Source organism: Syngnathus floridae, chromosome 3 (genome assembly GCF_059516105.1).
Source record: "Syngnathus floridae isolate MCC-2025c chromosome 3, RoL_Sflo_1.0, whole genome shotgun sequence".
In the NCBI taxonomy this organism is placed as follows: Eukaryota; Metazoa; Chordata; class Actinopteri; order Syngnathiformes; family Syngnathidae; genus Syngnathus; species Syngnathus floridae.
In genome coordinates, this window is record NC_142415.1 from 6,061,157 (window position 1) to 6,076,945 (window position 15,789).

General features: G+C 40.5%; 1 protein-coding gene across 1 annotated transcript; it reads right to left on the reverse strand.

Moving 5' to 3' along the window:
* Positions 1 to 5,258: 5,258 nt before the first annotated feature.
* Positions 5,259 to 8,198, reverse strand: gabarapl2 (GABA(A) receptor-associated protein like 2). Its single transcript, XM_088371264.1, has 4 exons — positions 7,983 to 8,198; positions 6,799 to 6,854; positions 6,538 to 6,710; positions 5,259 to 5,768 (listed from the first exon to the last, which is right to left on the reverse strand). Exons 1-4 carry the CDS (start codon positions 8,014 to 8,016, stop codon positions 5,678 to 5,680), a joined length of 354 nt encoding a protein of 117 aa, XP_088227390.1. The 5' UTR covers positions 8,017 to 8,198; the 3' UTR covers positions 5,259 to 5,677.
* Between the last annotated feature and the right edge of the window lie 7,591 nt (positions 8,199 to 15,789).

The following is a 15,789-nucleotide window of genomic DNA, read 5'->3' on the forward strand; positions in this document are numbered from 1 at the left end:
GGTATTACTCTAGACAACACAAATTGATGGTGATTTGTAAAGGTGCCTGTACTGTAACTGAGCCAGGTCCCATCTTAACGTGTAATGTATGAAAACTATACCTAATATCCAAAAACTGCAATCAATCAATCAATCAATCAATCAATCAATCAATCAATCAATCAATCAATCAATCAATCACTCAATCAACAAACCAATCAATCAACCAATCAATCAACCAATCAATCCATCAATCAATCAATCAACCAATCAACCAATCAATCAATCAATCCATCAATCAATCTTTTTTTTTTACAGTGTTAAACACTGTTAAACACGAGTAAGTGCAATTTCCCCGGCAAGTTGACCTGCATGCGAGACATTTCAAGAGATTGCGGGCATTTGCGTCGCCTTGTGGCTACTTGCACATTCGTGTGAGCGTGAGCTACTGTTTAAAAAACGAGTTCCTGGAGATTTGAATAATGCCCAAGATTTTAAGATACAACTCCAGCTGCTGCCTCAGCGAGCACTTAAATTAGACGGGTGCAAGCACAAAAAACAGGAATGATAAGGATCTAGATTCTAGAAGGATTGCCCCGTTATTACCGATTTTATGGATTTGGCGTTTTCCTCTCCAATCTCCATACAGGCATTCACTACTACAGAAGCTTATGTCGTTTAGTGAGGAAAACGCTTTGCCAATAAAATAATATTTGTAAAAGTAGATGTGAAGCTTTCCCTACACTTTATTGAGTTTTACTGTAGACTGTCTCATGTGTCAATCCACCGCGAGTGTCATCGATTTTCGTTATAGTTTCACATTTTACAGACGTGTCATGCCAAACTCTACAATGCCACACATAAAAACTTACAGGTTCACTTTGAAAAATGTGCGGCACTCGTGCACATCAACACGTATTGCTGAACAATATTTTCACTAAGGCTGTGCATTGTGTGTTTTACGTAGGATAAGACAATATTAACCATTAACCAGGCAATATTACACGATTTTGGAATGTGGAAGTCAAGCTGATTTATTGACTTATCGTAATTAAAATTGTAACTACAAAAGAAAGCTATTAACAACATACGATATATTGTATAAACATGTCATTTGCAACATAGGGACTTCAAAATTGAAATGAATAAAAATACATTCAAGAAGCGAGTGGTTCAGAAAATGGATGGATGGATGGATGGATGGATGGATAGATAGATGGATGGATGATGGATGGATGGATAAATCTTTTTTCAATATCACATACATTTGTGGTATCACTATCAAACAAAAAAAGCTATCTAAAAAAAGAAGACAAATGTAAAAGGTACAAATCTATAGTAAAATAGATAAAGGAACTTTCTCCTCATGTCAGTTGAATATAATTTTCACAGATGGTCTGATTGAAAGGGGCAGGTACAGATGTCTTGTTGGCAGAAACCGTCTCAAAGTGTCTCAGCAGTTCTTCTGCCCAATCCCATCTGCCTTCGATGCAAAATCTTTTGTCACACACCGTTGTGACTCTGGAACACCAAATAGGCTCATTATTTCATGCAAGCATCTTTATATACTCCACATGCAATTGTGAAATGTAATCTTGTAATCTTGCTAGTTATGTATATCATCAAACACAATGTTTTGAATAGTTTGCTAATCGTGAATCATGAATTATTGTACTTGTAAAAGATTTTTGTTTATGCTCTCGATACCAACAATTTTTAGGATCCATTCCTAGAACACACATTGAAATTTGAATTGATAGAAAAATTCAGTCAGGTGGTTGAACAAGTAAGCAAAAGGACCCAATAAAAATGCCCATTGTATGTTCTACAAAAAATTTTTTTTTCTTGTTTTCTCAAAATATCAAAATGAGGCCAATATGCTACGTGGCTGTCGATATGGTGTAACTATACTTTCCATTTTGTCAATATGTTCATATAGACAACGTGGAATTGAACAACCCACTTTCCAAAAATGTCTGATACTTACACAATCGCTTTACGATGGCAACCATCTGGCGTCGTCGCCACGTGTTTCACTCTTTGTTTTGGGATTAGCATGCGTAAACTCTTTGAACAACACCCATCCTTAAACATGAACGCCTGGCTGACCATGCCTGCAAACAAATGCACACTTGAAATAATTTCACTCACAACTGAATTAGTTTTGTTGAGAACAGAAGTGCAACTAACCTGTGGCAATACAGAACAGCATGAGGAGTATGAAAGGGCCAAGCGTCTTCATAGTGATAGCTGTGCCTCTGATCTTCAGGATGTTCTGGTGTGGGTGACCTGTGCTGGCTTTTCTTTTTATGCAGCTGGTATTGCTGCTCTTTTTTACAGTGTCCTTTTAAGAAAGCAGCTGCGGTTTCTATCGCCCCACACTACTCTTTTCCTTCTGCTTTGAGCTACTGAGAAAAGAACACAATTCTACTCAGAGCATTTCAGAGAATAAAAAAAAAGTCTGTATTTGACAAACAAACACGTAACCAGAATTATTGTCAGTTGTGAGAAGTATGGCCAATGACCATTGTGTGTGATCTAACACCCTTTTTCTCCATGTTTTGTATTTTACAATGTTCTTAACTATCTTCCACTTTAATGCTTAAAGTGTGTAAAAAAGTTTGATTTTTCAATGTTCTATCGTTTTAAAAATCCATTTAAAATCAATTTCAATTTATTAACAAAAAATAAATGTTCTACCACATCAATGTACTTTTTAAAATATAATCATAGGTTTAGTAATCACTACTTATATAATATGGATTGCATAAGTTGCAAGTCATAAAATCAGGAGGAATTTCAAATAATTTTGACAAAAATGTCTCACAATTAAGGGGATCTCATTCATTAGGAAGAAGTCTCTACAAAAACCAGCATTATAAATTTTGATTTCACATCAACCTTGTTTTTGAAGTTATTATTCAAATCATAAAAACTTATTTTTGCTACCACATTCCTCTTTTGTATCCAATCAGGTTGTCATCTCTAAATAGTGCATAACAGTAAATACTATAATTACAGATTTATGAGCGGCATTTCCTTACATTTCCTTAATGAACTCATTCTGGGGTATGAGAAACCCTTTATTATGATGATTATCATTGATTGATTGATTGATTGATTGATTGATTCATTGATTCATTCATTCATTCATTCATTCGGAGGTTTTCTGAATGAACACATTCTGGGGTATGAGAAACCCTCTATGATGATGATGACGACGAGCATTCATTCAGCGGTTGCGGTGTTACATTTTCATAATGAACACATTCTTAATGAACACATTCTAAGTAAAAATTATGATGATGATCATTCATTCATTCATTACTTCATTCATTGCTTCATTCATTGCTTAATTGCTTCATTGCTTCATTCATCTGATTTATTCATTCATTCATTCATTCATTCATTCATTCATAGATTTTCTGAATGAACACATTCTGGGGTATGAAAAACCCTCTATTCATTGCTTCATTCGTTCTTTGCTTCATGCATTCATTCATTCTTTGCTTCATTCATTCTTTGCTTCATTCATTCGTTTATTCACTCATTCGTTTATTCACTCATTCAGAGGTTGTGGTGTTACATTTTCTTAATGAACAAATTTTGGGGTATGAGAACCCTCTATTATGATGACGATAGTCATTCATTCATTCATTGCTTCATTCATTGCTTCATTCGTTGCTTCATTCATTGCTTCATTGCTTCATTGCTTCATTCATTCATTCAGAGGTTGCGGTGTTACACTTTCATAATGAACATATTCTGGGGTATGAGTAAACCTGTATTATGATGATGGTCATTCATTCTTCATTGCTTCCTTCATTGCTTCCTTCATTGCTATCTTCATTGCTTCATTCATTCATTGCTTCATTACTTCATTGCTTCATTCATTCATTCATTCATTGCTTCATTCATTGCTTCATTGCTTCATTCATTCATTCATCTTTTGTAGTATTTCTAATCACGAGGCTCCTGCCGGAGCTTACCCCAGCAGTCTATGGGCAGTTGGTTTGGTACACACTGGTCACCAGCTAATCGTTGGGCACACATACACAAATAAACATTCACACTCCCAATCGCACCTTTGGACAATTTGGAATGGTCTATTTTTTCGTTAAACAACATGATTGATGTATGAGACTGTAATGTTACCCATTGGAATGAAAAATTAAGAAACTGAAAATATTCAAATGTTGAATGTCCCTCAGCTCTTTCCCAGAATTTGAAATTCAAGAAGTTGTATCAATTACCAAGTAGAGAATGTTTATGAGAAGTCTGCAGAGCAGAGAAGGGAAATGAAATGAGGAAGCGAAAACGACTGTGACAGATTCATAAGTCGATTCTATTCAATTAGTCTAGTCATTCCCTTTGGCCTGCCGTTTGTCCTCATAAAGGTTGTGGGAAACTGGAGCATACGTCAGCTGACATTTGGGCGAGAGGCGGAATACACCCTGGATTGGTCGCCAGTGAGATGGCAAAGGCAAATAAAACGGCAACTCTGTTAGCAACTCTATCTTCCTCTGGAGACATAAGTATCATCTCACTTTTCAGTTCATGAAAACGGCATTCCCCCCCTTAATAATTGCACTTTCATATCCGTCATGCTGCGATGATGCAATTTGAAAGATTGCTTTCATGACACACAAACAAATGATCTTCCGGACCTTGCATCAAGACATTTTCTCCCTGTCAACCGTCTTTACAGAATGTGGAAGTTGGGTCGGGGGGGGGGGGGGGTCAACGGCCGTGCACAGCACCGCAGCCTAAATTGCCTTCCCTCTCATTGAAAATGCAGTGTGAAAGCCCATTCATTTACAACGGCGCGTCCGCCAGAGGACATTTCCCGGCGGCAGTTGGCAGCAAGTGGCAAAATGGCTGTCTCACCCTGAGATGGATAAAAACGGGTGTATTTTGCTGCTTAATTCATATCCTACATGCACAATATTTAGTGAGCTAGCATAGGACATAAAGAGAACTTTTGAGTTGATTTCCCTTTTGTACCAACGAGCCATCGATTGCAGTATGCAAAATGGTGTCAGCTGTCTGTGACAATTGATCTGTCTGAATGAATGTTAGCAAGCAAATCAGTGCACGGTCGAAGTAAATTATGAGATCGACAAAATGGCAAAGCAATGGGAAATAAAATGGCATGATCTAAAAAGTAAAAACCATTAAAAGGATTCTCCCACATATTACTCATTTGTTATTTAAAGACTTTAAACTTCGTTTGTGGTGCCGAGTCATGCATTTGGTTTCAAAATGATGACGTGACAGTGTTTACTTAGCATTTTTATTGGTTAGGTCATCCAGCTACCTTACCTCCACATAATTAAATTAAAATATTCCAATTTCATAAATATTGTCTTCAAAGACAAAAGCAAAACTAAAGTCATTCACACACAAGGAGTTTGGAAAAACTTCAAATCACAAGAGATAAGAAAACAAACAGACAAACGCTCCCACACAATAGACAACTAAATATTTGAATCGTTATGGACAGGTGTAACATGGGCCCAAAAAAATAAAATAAAATAAAAAGACACTGGCACACTTGTTTTGTTATCCAAGCTGGTGAGCAGGTAGTCCATCTTTCTGTGTTTTCAAAGGGTTTTCCCGAGGCTTTCTCCAGGGGCCAAATGAGGGCTATGATTAGATGTCAGCAGGTAAGGTCAGCTTACTATCATGGCTTCTTCTTTTACAAGCCAAATGTGTTTTCGCCGCTGTAAGCCACGTATAAAAAGCCATCTTCGTCTTTCTCCTTTTCATACAGCTGTCCCATTGTGATGCTGAAACATGAAATAGACACCCATTCAATCCTGTCAGCTCCTCTGCTACGCACGATGCCTATTTGTTAGGTTTAGCAATAGCAACTAAATGTCAGGGTTAGTGGATTTAACCAAAAAGAACGAAATATCTCAAACTAACAGAATGATACATATTGATGATTTGAATGATATGTAAAGGACATGAACCAGTGAGTATTAACGTCAATGCTCTAACAGATTCCGAGAGCAAATGTAATTTTGTCTGTTGTCATTACCTAGTTTATCATTTTATTTAATGTTAGTTCACATTCATAACAGTAGAAAAGCTGTGGCATTCTTTTGATGGCGAGCTAAATGATAATACTAAAATAGACCTTCCTGAAACAGTGTGAAGTTAGTGACATCTAACGGTAAGCAAGGACATTGCAACAGCTCGAATTGGATAGCATTCAGTGATCTCTATACCAAGGATGGACTCTATGGCACATGATAACAAGGTGATGTTAATTTTAAAAATCTACACAAAAAGGCTAATTTGCTGTTTTTTTTCTTCCTTTTTTTCAATTAAAAACTATTAGCTTTGGGGATACAATAGGCCTTAACAGGTGACTTTTTTTTTCAAACCAGATCTATATAGCATATCAAGCCCAGTTATATTTTGCTATCTGGGTAGCAGTAAATCCCATTCACACAACAATTTATATCTCGATAAGTGATCAGTTTTGGTCAAATATCATGCACTACTTGTTGAGGACAAGCTAGTATATCAGTCAAATATTGTCACTCTGACCTGGACTGGGGGACTGTCTTGTCCACAAACAGGAAGATGGCCTTCTCTGAGGGCAGCTGGATGCGTTTCCTGATGATCCACATGAACTGAGCCACTGTGATGTCAGAAGGGACCAGGTACTTCCTCTTGTCAATGTCCACTATCTGGGACCCAGACACTTTCTCCACAATTACCTACCACACACAGTGCACAGTTGGCCAACAGTCAGGGTTACAAAAAAAGGCTCATTAAGAAAAGTAATTGAGAAAATTTTATACTTACTGGGACCCTGTCAGGGTACTTGTTGCGGATTTTGGCAGATTCTATGCACCGATGTTCTGCAGGATATCAAGTAAAATATGTGTTATTCATTTGTAGAATTAAAGCTGACTCACAAAGTACTTATTTTTGTGTGTAGAGTAGTTGGAGAGATGCACTGATTCAACAGACTTGTAGATTTATTAACACATCTTGCTTTGTATTGAAATATTTGCAATAAAATGGGTTACAACTCATAATTAAATATCTTTTGGAAACTTACGGCAATAGATGTATACCAAAAGGTAGTATACTGTTTTTACGACAGCATTTTATAACGCAAGATAAGAGGAGGCTTCTGGGTAATGTAGTCTTCTTACGGCATACTTTAAAATAGCAACGTTTTCTTTTATGAATTATTAACAACCAGACTATACTCTGAATAAATCATTCTTGTTCTGATTGACGTAAGGGTGTAAATGGAAGTCTTCCCGTTATTATACAGTTGAGCTTTCTGATAAAATAATCGAGCGTCTTCCCCGTTTTTTGGCCAGCGATTAGAGGCAATAATCATTTCATTTAACAGTGTCAGCGAAACTATTAACACCATTTTGATCAGAGAAGTTGTTATGCAAATTTCTAACACCCCCCCCCCCCCCCCCCCCCCGGCCTCTTGAGGATCTGCCAAAACAACGGTCTCCTCCCTGCTAACAACACTGCGCTCCAATTTCTTGCGGATGCACAAGGCTGTTTTAACGAACTCAAAGGCAAATCATGCATTTGTCAACCGTGCAAAATCGAAGACTTGACAGTCTCGCGTCTCTTCGTTTCACCACCATTTTGCCAACAAGTCCAGTTGACTAAAATCGTCGTTTGCGTATTAACAAAGGCACGACGCTTTCCTCGCAAATACTAGATCACAACATTATTATCCATTGGAGAAATGTATACACATATATTTTTGTGACAGCGGTATTTAGAGTATGTCCTGTTGAAGGGGTTAGCTTAAGCCTCCCAAGATTGTCGAGCCATTTGAGGGCAGGCCAAGCTCCCCGTCCTTTATAAAACAAGGTTATGAAATAAGTGATCGGAAATAACATTTACTTGAACACATCATGGAATTTCTTCTTCAATGGTTCAGCTGAATCGACATTTTAAAACATTTCCCGTGCCTTTGTCAAATTAACGACACCTCCCTCCTCCCTTACCCAGAGAATGATCCTCTTTGAACATCCATTTCATGGTTGCCGTTTTCGGGCGCTCTCTGTTCTTTAGAGATGATTGTAAAGGTAACTCGAGGTTAGATGTGGGAGGAAAGTGTCGTTCCTGGTTAGTATTGTTTAAAATGGAAATAGAGGTAAAGCAGGTCCTCGGCCGTCTATTTAAAGTCAACACTTCAGCAAAACAACAAACAAGCACCACCCCCTCACTGTCAGCCAACCGGGAGCCACCTTTACGATGACGTAATTGCTGATGGTTGTCATTCGGCTGTACTTTTTGGAGGAAGGTTGGGAATGGGCGACTATACTTTAAATGCACTTTTTTTCAGTATTAGTCAAATTTTATATTTATCTTCATATTTGTCGGAAAAATAAAGTTACGTTTGACTTGAAATACATCGTAAATCCCTACTGCTTTGTCCCAAGCAAACCTCTAACGTCATCATTCTGTTATCGTCATATGCCCGTCTGATTATTTGTTGGTATACTGTATAAAGAGGGGTGAAAAAATGAACCATTATCATCACTTACATATAATGTATTTTCACTGCCAGAGTATATATTTAACCCCAAATAAACTGCCAAAAGGCCCCTATAGTGCAAAATTCTCAAAATAAGTTCAACTTATCTTTTATTTCTAATTACAAAAAATATATATATATATCGGTGAAACCAGTCGAAGAAAGCAGAAAGTAGAACTAGGTTAGGAGAAGGAGAGGTACATGTGTTTGGAAGTTTTATTAGGTCGAAGATTGGTTTAAAAGGACATCTCAAAATATGGTGCTACAAAAAAGTTCAAGGTAATATGAATATGCATGTTTATGAGAATCTGTTATATAAGTGATGCAATTATAAGTACACAAGTACTTGCAATATTGCAATATACTGTGCAATATTTTTTATTTCCTGTGCAATAATCATGTTTCCCATATCACTATATGCTGAAGGAATGGGGTCGAAATACAAAAAGTCCTGCCTAGCTACAAAAACAGATATGCTCAAACCTCATTGAATAAAGTACATAGGCAGACAAGTATATTCACATATTAAATGAATAAAAGAAACATTTTTAGCATATAATTATACCTACACACCAAATCAATAAAGAAGACATAACTAGACCTTTATTGATAGGGGGTAATGACAAAGGTTTTTATAACTTTATGATCTGATATGTATATCTGAGCACTTTGAAATAACAAATGTTTTTTGATATATTGCCTGAATAGCTTAATGACCCTTAAGGAACTGTTTAATGCATGCCTGATGATTTTCTAAATCACGGACACTGCCAAAGTCGTTTAAAAATGTTCAGTACTTGATTGTATCTTATGTTTTGACTAATGCTAGACGCCAGTTTTCGATTACTACTGAACGTTCTGGACAGAGGAAAATATTTTGCCTAACAAAGAAAAGATATGGTTGAAAGCATTATTAAACTAAGAATATGATGACGTAAGCAAGTATATGGAGTATCAAAAGAACAAACAAACAAAAACATGGTAAGTGGTGAGTACAAACTTTGCATAGTCAGGGAACATCAATAAACTGATGATGTCACGGCCAAAAGCTCACATAATTCCGTTCAAAATGACAACATTGAAAGAATGATGAATGGATGAGGTGCGACAGTGTATGTGCAAGAATGGAGGAGAATGTTTACAGGAAGGTCACTTGGAGACAGCCAAGAACCCGGGGAAAGATGATCGTCAAGGCTGAAAGACGGAAAGGAAAACAACAGCCCCCACACACATCGAATCGCCCATAATCAGCACCCAACCCCACGGAACCAGCTCTCACCGAACCAGCACCTACTCCCATGGAATCAAACGCTACTGCGAACTTGCTCCACCCCAAAGACTCATCACCCATCAAACTCGGCCCACAATGTGCAACTGAATATAAGATGACCAAAGAACCTTGAACATTGCCTTTCTGAATGGGGACTTTCTCTCTTGAGCATGGACGCACAAAGGGCCCAGCGCTCGCTGTATTGTACTTTCCTGAAAACAGAGCTTTCTTAACAAGAATTGTGATTGAACTCAACCAACCTGTGTAAGTCTAATTTGTGCTTCCGTGTCTTAGCATTTTCCTAAATCTGAAGAAATCAAATGAGCACGCAGTGAGCAAATTGGATAACAGGTGATTGGCAATGGCTTTTGCCGTGAGGCGCAGATAGCGCGCTCCCTAAATTGTGAACAAAATCCAACAATGCATATACTACTGCCTGTACATACTACTGCCTTTTCTACATATTTTATATGCTTTTTACATTTTATCTTGTGTGCTCTAATGCTCTTTTATTTTTAATTAACTTTTTGCACCAAAGGGAGCAGCGCTCAAATTTCCATGTACTGTGTACAGTGAAAATAAAGGCGATTCTGATTCTGATCATCTCTATGTATTCACTTCGCGCCTTGTGGCGCATAAGGCCTTCACAGAGCGCTTCCACCTGTCACGGTCAGCTGCTGCAGTCCTCGCTTCAGACCATGACTTCCATCCTGCTTCTTTCCTTTCTTTCTCGACAGTACGCCTCCAGGTGGTCTTCCTTTCCTTCTTTTTCCTTCTGCTGCCCAGGTCATGGCTGTGTTGCAGTCGTTGTTGTGGTCCAATCATTTTCCATTTACGCATCCTAACTTTTTCACTCAATGGCTCCATTTCAGCTCTCCCTAGTAGGTCTTTACTGCTGATGTGGTCTGTATGTGGAGTATTCTTCATAGGCATCGGTTGTGGAACACATCAATTGCCTTGCTGTCCTCTTCATTCATTTTCCACGTTTCACATCCATACAGTACTACTGGCACTACTAGCGTCTTATAAAGCTTTAGCTTGGTTCTTCTTGAGATGTCATTGGAGCTCCAGGTCTTTTTAAGTTTGATGAATGCTCCTCTTGCTTTTGACAGCCTATTCTTCAGATCTTTCATACCGCCTTCCTCTTCACATACTATTGCTCCCAAGTAAGTGCACTGGTCTACATTCTCAATATCTTGCTCATTGATCTTGATTCGTTCCTGTTTTTTTGCATTTATCCTCATTGTTTTTGTCTTTTGTGTATTGACCTTGAGTTCTACTCGCTTGGCTTCTGCATCCATTCGGGTTGTTTTAATCTGCATATGTTTTATAGAGAGTAACGCTATATCATCTGCAAAGTCCAAATCATCAAGTTTTGATATCAGCTTCCATCTAATTCCATTATCTCCCTCTTGAACTGTTCTTCTCATAATCCAGTCTATCACAATTAAATTCTGATCATTCTTTTGTTTTTTTGCTTTCCTTTATGTAGCATGTATAATTGAAATAATTTACAAGCTATGCTTATACCTGTGATTAAGAGTGTGTTTTGTGACGCTTGTTATTTGTTTCTGTTTGTTTTTATTTTTGGATCATTCTTTCCATAAATAACTAATTGCGTAACAACTGACAGTAATATATAGAAAACAAGGGGTAGGACTAGATAAGTTCCTGTACTTCTTCCTACTCTCATTGACCATGTAAACTGTTGAACTGAAACGTTTACTGATAATCTTTCTTTTCTTGAAAATATCTTTATTTTGTAATGTTTATATGTTCAATCAAAATATATAAATCAATCAATCAATCAATCAATCAATCAATCAATCAATCAATCAATCAATAAATTCTCCCTGATGGCTTATATTTATTTGATATTTTGTACCACAGGATCGCTCACGTCCGCTTCATCAATATACAAATAAAGCATAAGTTTCAATAACGTTACAACACAGCTCTCAACTTGCTGTGATCATCACCTTGCAAGACTCGTTCTTGACCACAAATGAGGGCGTTACATAATTATGGGGTAACTATTAGGTAAATGGTGTCAAATGGTTTGGTAATGCCGGAGCTGGGCTCTCGGGGATAAGCTCCCGGGGACCTATAAAATGGCTCCATAAGGCTTGTGTAACTTGATCACCTCTGCCAGACAAGCTCCTCAGCTCTGCCTCCTCGTAGCGACACTGGTTCCGCTAAATGAGCTAGGTGCGAAAGCGAACGATTGGCGCTCAAACCAATAACCAGCCTACGGAATGTCTACACTGCATTACGACACTGGGCGGAGGAGCTACATGAGCAGCCAACGGCCAGAGGGCGGAGGAGGTCCCAGACCCAACGGCCAAGTGTAGAGGAGTAAACCTCACAAATCAGGAGTGGGGCCCCGAAGGCGGACCAGTGTAGAACGCTCACTGACTCCGGCAGCTCCTGCAGCCAAGTTGGTGCCAAATGTATTGCTTGCATTCCTCTGGACCACACCAACAAAGCCGAGAGGGGGATCGTGACGACTGGGCAATCCAAGGTCTCCATACACTGTGCCCAGGCCTGTGCCTTGGATAGGTCACTCATTGTCGCTGTCTTAGTGACAGAAACAATTCGGGAGACAGCTATTACGAGTTCTAAGCCTGAGCCAATTGGCGTCAGCTCAGGCGCTACGGGTTGTCTCCAACGGTGGGAGGGATCATCGCATCCCACTGGTCAGCTACCGCCCGCCTAAGCTGGGCAGCCCCTAGCCAATTAGGTGCTGACCCGCCACAGTCCGTCTGCTTCAATGGGTGCTTGGAGCTAGGATAAAATCCGAACGGCGGACTGTAATCCATGCACCAAGCAATAATAAAAATAAATCAAAGCCGCCAGCGCTTAGACTGGCAACATGGAATGTTAGAACTTTATGTCCAGGGATCACCAATGACCCGAAACAGATAAACGATGCTAGAAAGACAGCTGTCATCAACCGCGAGCTGACACGTCTGAACATCGACGTTGCTGCACTGCAAGAAACCAGGCTATTATCCAACGGCAGCATCAGAGAGAAAGACTACACATTCTTCTGGCAAGGAAAGGCCCCAGGGGAACATCGTATGCATGGTGTAGGTTTCGCAGTGAGGAACTCCCTCCTGCCTGCTTGCACGCCCCCAACAGTGGGCACCGCCCGCATCCTCATCATGCGCATTGAAACCACGTCTGGCCTTGTAAACATCGTGAGCGCCTACGCCCCAACACTCACCTCATCAGAAGAGGAAAAAGACCAATTCTACGACGAGCTTGAGACTTTCATCAGGGAAATACCTGCATCTGAGCACCTGGTCCTGCTGGGAAACTTCAATGCTCGTGTTGGCTCAGACAATTCCTCTTGGCCCTGCTGTATTGGCCAGTTTGGAGTTGGCAAGGTGAACGAAAATGGGCAAAGATTGTTGGAACTATGCTCCTTTCATGATCTCTGCATCACAAATACGTTCTTCTTTACAAAGCCCAGCCACAGAGTGGCATGGCGGCACCCTAGATCTCGTCACTGGCATCAATTGGATCTCATTATCACTCGACGATCCTTCCTCAACTGCGTCAACATCACTTGCAGCTATCACAGCGCAGACTGTGATACAGACCATGCTTTGGTCGCCAGTAAAGTATGCCTCCAACCCAAACGAGCTCATAGATCAAAGCCGCCCTTTGGCCTCGCATAAACACAACCAAGACCCAGGACCCTCAGTTAATTAAAAGCTTTGCTGTTAACATCGAAGAAGCCCTTAACAAATGCTCAACTGGCAGTGCAGAAGAAAAATGGAATCACATGCGAAGTGCAATATACACAACTGCTCTCAACTCCTTTGGAATAAGAACGAAGATGAACCCAGATTGGTTTGAAGCGGGAATCATGAATCTTGAACCGGCCATCTCACGTAAACGATCAGCCATTCTCAACTACAAAGCCAATCCCAGTGACAAAACACTTGCAGCTCTGAGGAAAGCCAGAGCTGACACCCAGAAGATTGCCAGGCAGTGCGCAAATAAATACTGGCAGAGTATATGCCAGAATATCCAAACTTCTGCTGATTGTGGCAATATCCGGGCAATGTATGATGGGATGAAAATAGCATTCGGCCCCACTGTCACCAAAACTTCCCCTCTGAAGTCAAGCACTGGTTCAATCATTACAGATCGAACCAAACAAATGGAGAGATGGGCTGAGCATTACCAAGAGCTTTTAACGAGGGAAACTGAAGTCACAGTAAATGCTGTGGAAGGCATAACACCACTACCTGTCATGGAAGAGCTTGATGAACCGCCCACTATTCAGGAGCTGTATAAGGCTGTCGATTCCCTATCCAGCGGTAAAGTCCCAGGAAATGACGGCATCCCCCCAGAGGTCATCAAAGCAGCCAAACAAACCAGCCTCCTCGTGCATCTCCACAAGCTACTCTTACAGTGCTGGGATGAAGGAAACGTGCCTCAAGACATGCGAGATGCTAAGATCATCACACTATACAAGAACAAAGGCGATAGAAGTGTTTGCAACAACTATCGCGGAATATCCCTACTCTCTGTCGTGGGAAAGACATTTGCCCGAGTTATACTAAACAGACTCTATCCACTGGCTGAACGGATTTATCCAGAATCCCAGTGTGGCTTTAGAACAGGGAGATCCACCATCGACATGATCTTCTCATTAAGGCAACTGCAAGAGAAGTGTCGTGAGCAACAGCGACCACTGTACATCGCCTTCATAGACCTAACGAAAGCCTTTGATTTTGGTCAGTAGAACGGGTCTGTTCACACTCCTGCACAGAATTGGCTGTCCTCCTAAATTGCTGAGACTGATTGTCTCCTTTCACAAGGATATGAAAGGTACTGTACAGTGCAATGGATTAAAATCTGAACCCTTCCTAATTACAAGTGGGGTAAAGCAAGGCTGCGTCCTTGCCCCAACTCTCTTTGGCATCTTTTTTTCACTATTGCTACGATATGCCTTCGAGACATCCGAAGAAGGGGTGTACCTGCACACCCGAAGTGATGGCAGCCTATTTAACCTTACCCGCCTTCGAGCAAAAACACGCGTGCGCAAAGTTCTCATTCGTGAAATGCTGTTCGCGGATGATGCGGCACTGACATCACATACCGAAGCCGGCCTCCAAGACCTTATAAATGCCTTCGCCCTTGCTTGTAGAGAGTTCGGTCTGACAATCAGCATAAAGAAGACGAACATCTTAGCCCAAGGTGTCAGCTCTACCCCTCACATCTCAATTGACGACTGTTGCCTCGATGTGGTCGAAGATTTCACCTACCTTGGCTCTAACATCTCTAACAGTCTCAGCCTCGTCAAAGAGATCAATGTCAGAATCGGCAAGGCCTCATCGGTGCTAGCCCGCCTAGCAAAGAGGGTGTGGGAAAATAGCTCGCTCGCCATTAAAACCAAGATCTCAGTGTATCAGGCCTGCGTGCTGAATACACTTCTATATGGGAGCGAGAGCTGGACGCTGTATAGTCATCAGGCACGCAAGTTGAACAGTTTTCACCAGCGCTGTCTAAGGAGAATCCTCAACATCTCATGGCAGGATCACGTCTCCAACAAAGAGGTCTTGACCAGAGCAGGAATTTCCAGCATGTTTGCCATCCTTACAAACAGACGTCTGCGGTGGATTGGCCATGTATCCCGTATGCAAGATGGTCGACTTCCCAAAGACATATTGTATGGTGAGCTCGCCTCTGGCTCTAGACCACTCGGAAGACCACTTCTCCGCTTCAAAAATGTTTGTAAACGGAGCTTGAAGGGGGGCAACATCGCACCAGCACAATTTGAGACACTGGCCGCAGATCGCTCAGGGTGGAAAGCTGTTACCAAATCAGTCATCAAGAAAACGGAAGAGAACAGAGAGAAGAAAATGGAAGAGAAAAGGGCTCAAAGACACAGAAGAGATGCTCAGCTACCCCGAAACTCTACTGCCTTTAGCTGTGACATCTGCAACAGGGCATGCGGCTCCAGAATTGGACTCTTCAGTCACAGAAG

Coding starts and splice junctions, on each gene's coding strand:
- gabarapl2 (XM_088371264.1), bottom strand. CDS start 8,016: ATGAAATGGATGTTCAAAGAGGATCATTCTCTGG. Junction 6,855..7,982: donor CAAAGAGGATCATTCTCTGG/GTAAGGGAGGAG, acceptor GATATCCTGCAG/AACATCGGTGCATAGAATCT. Junction 6,711..6,798: donor AGTACCCTGACAGGGTCCCA/GTAAGTATAAAA, acceptor TGTGTGTGGTAG/GTAATTGTGGAGAAAGTGTC.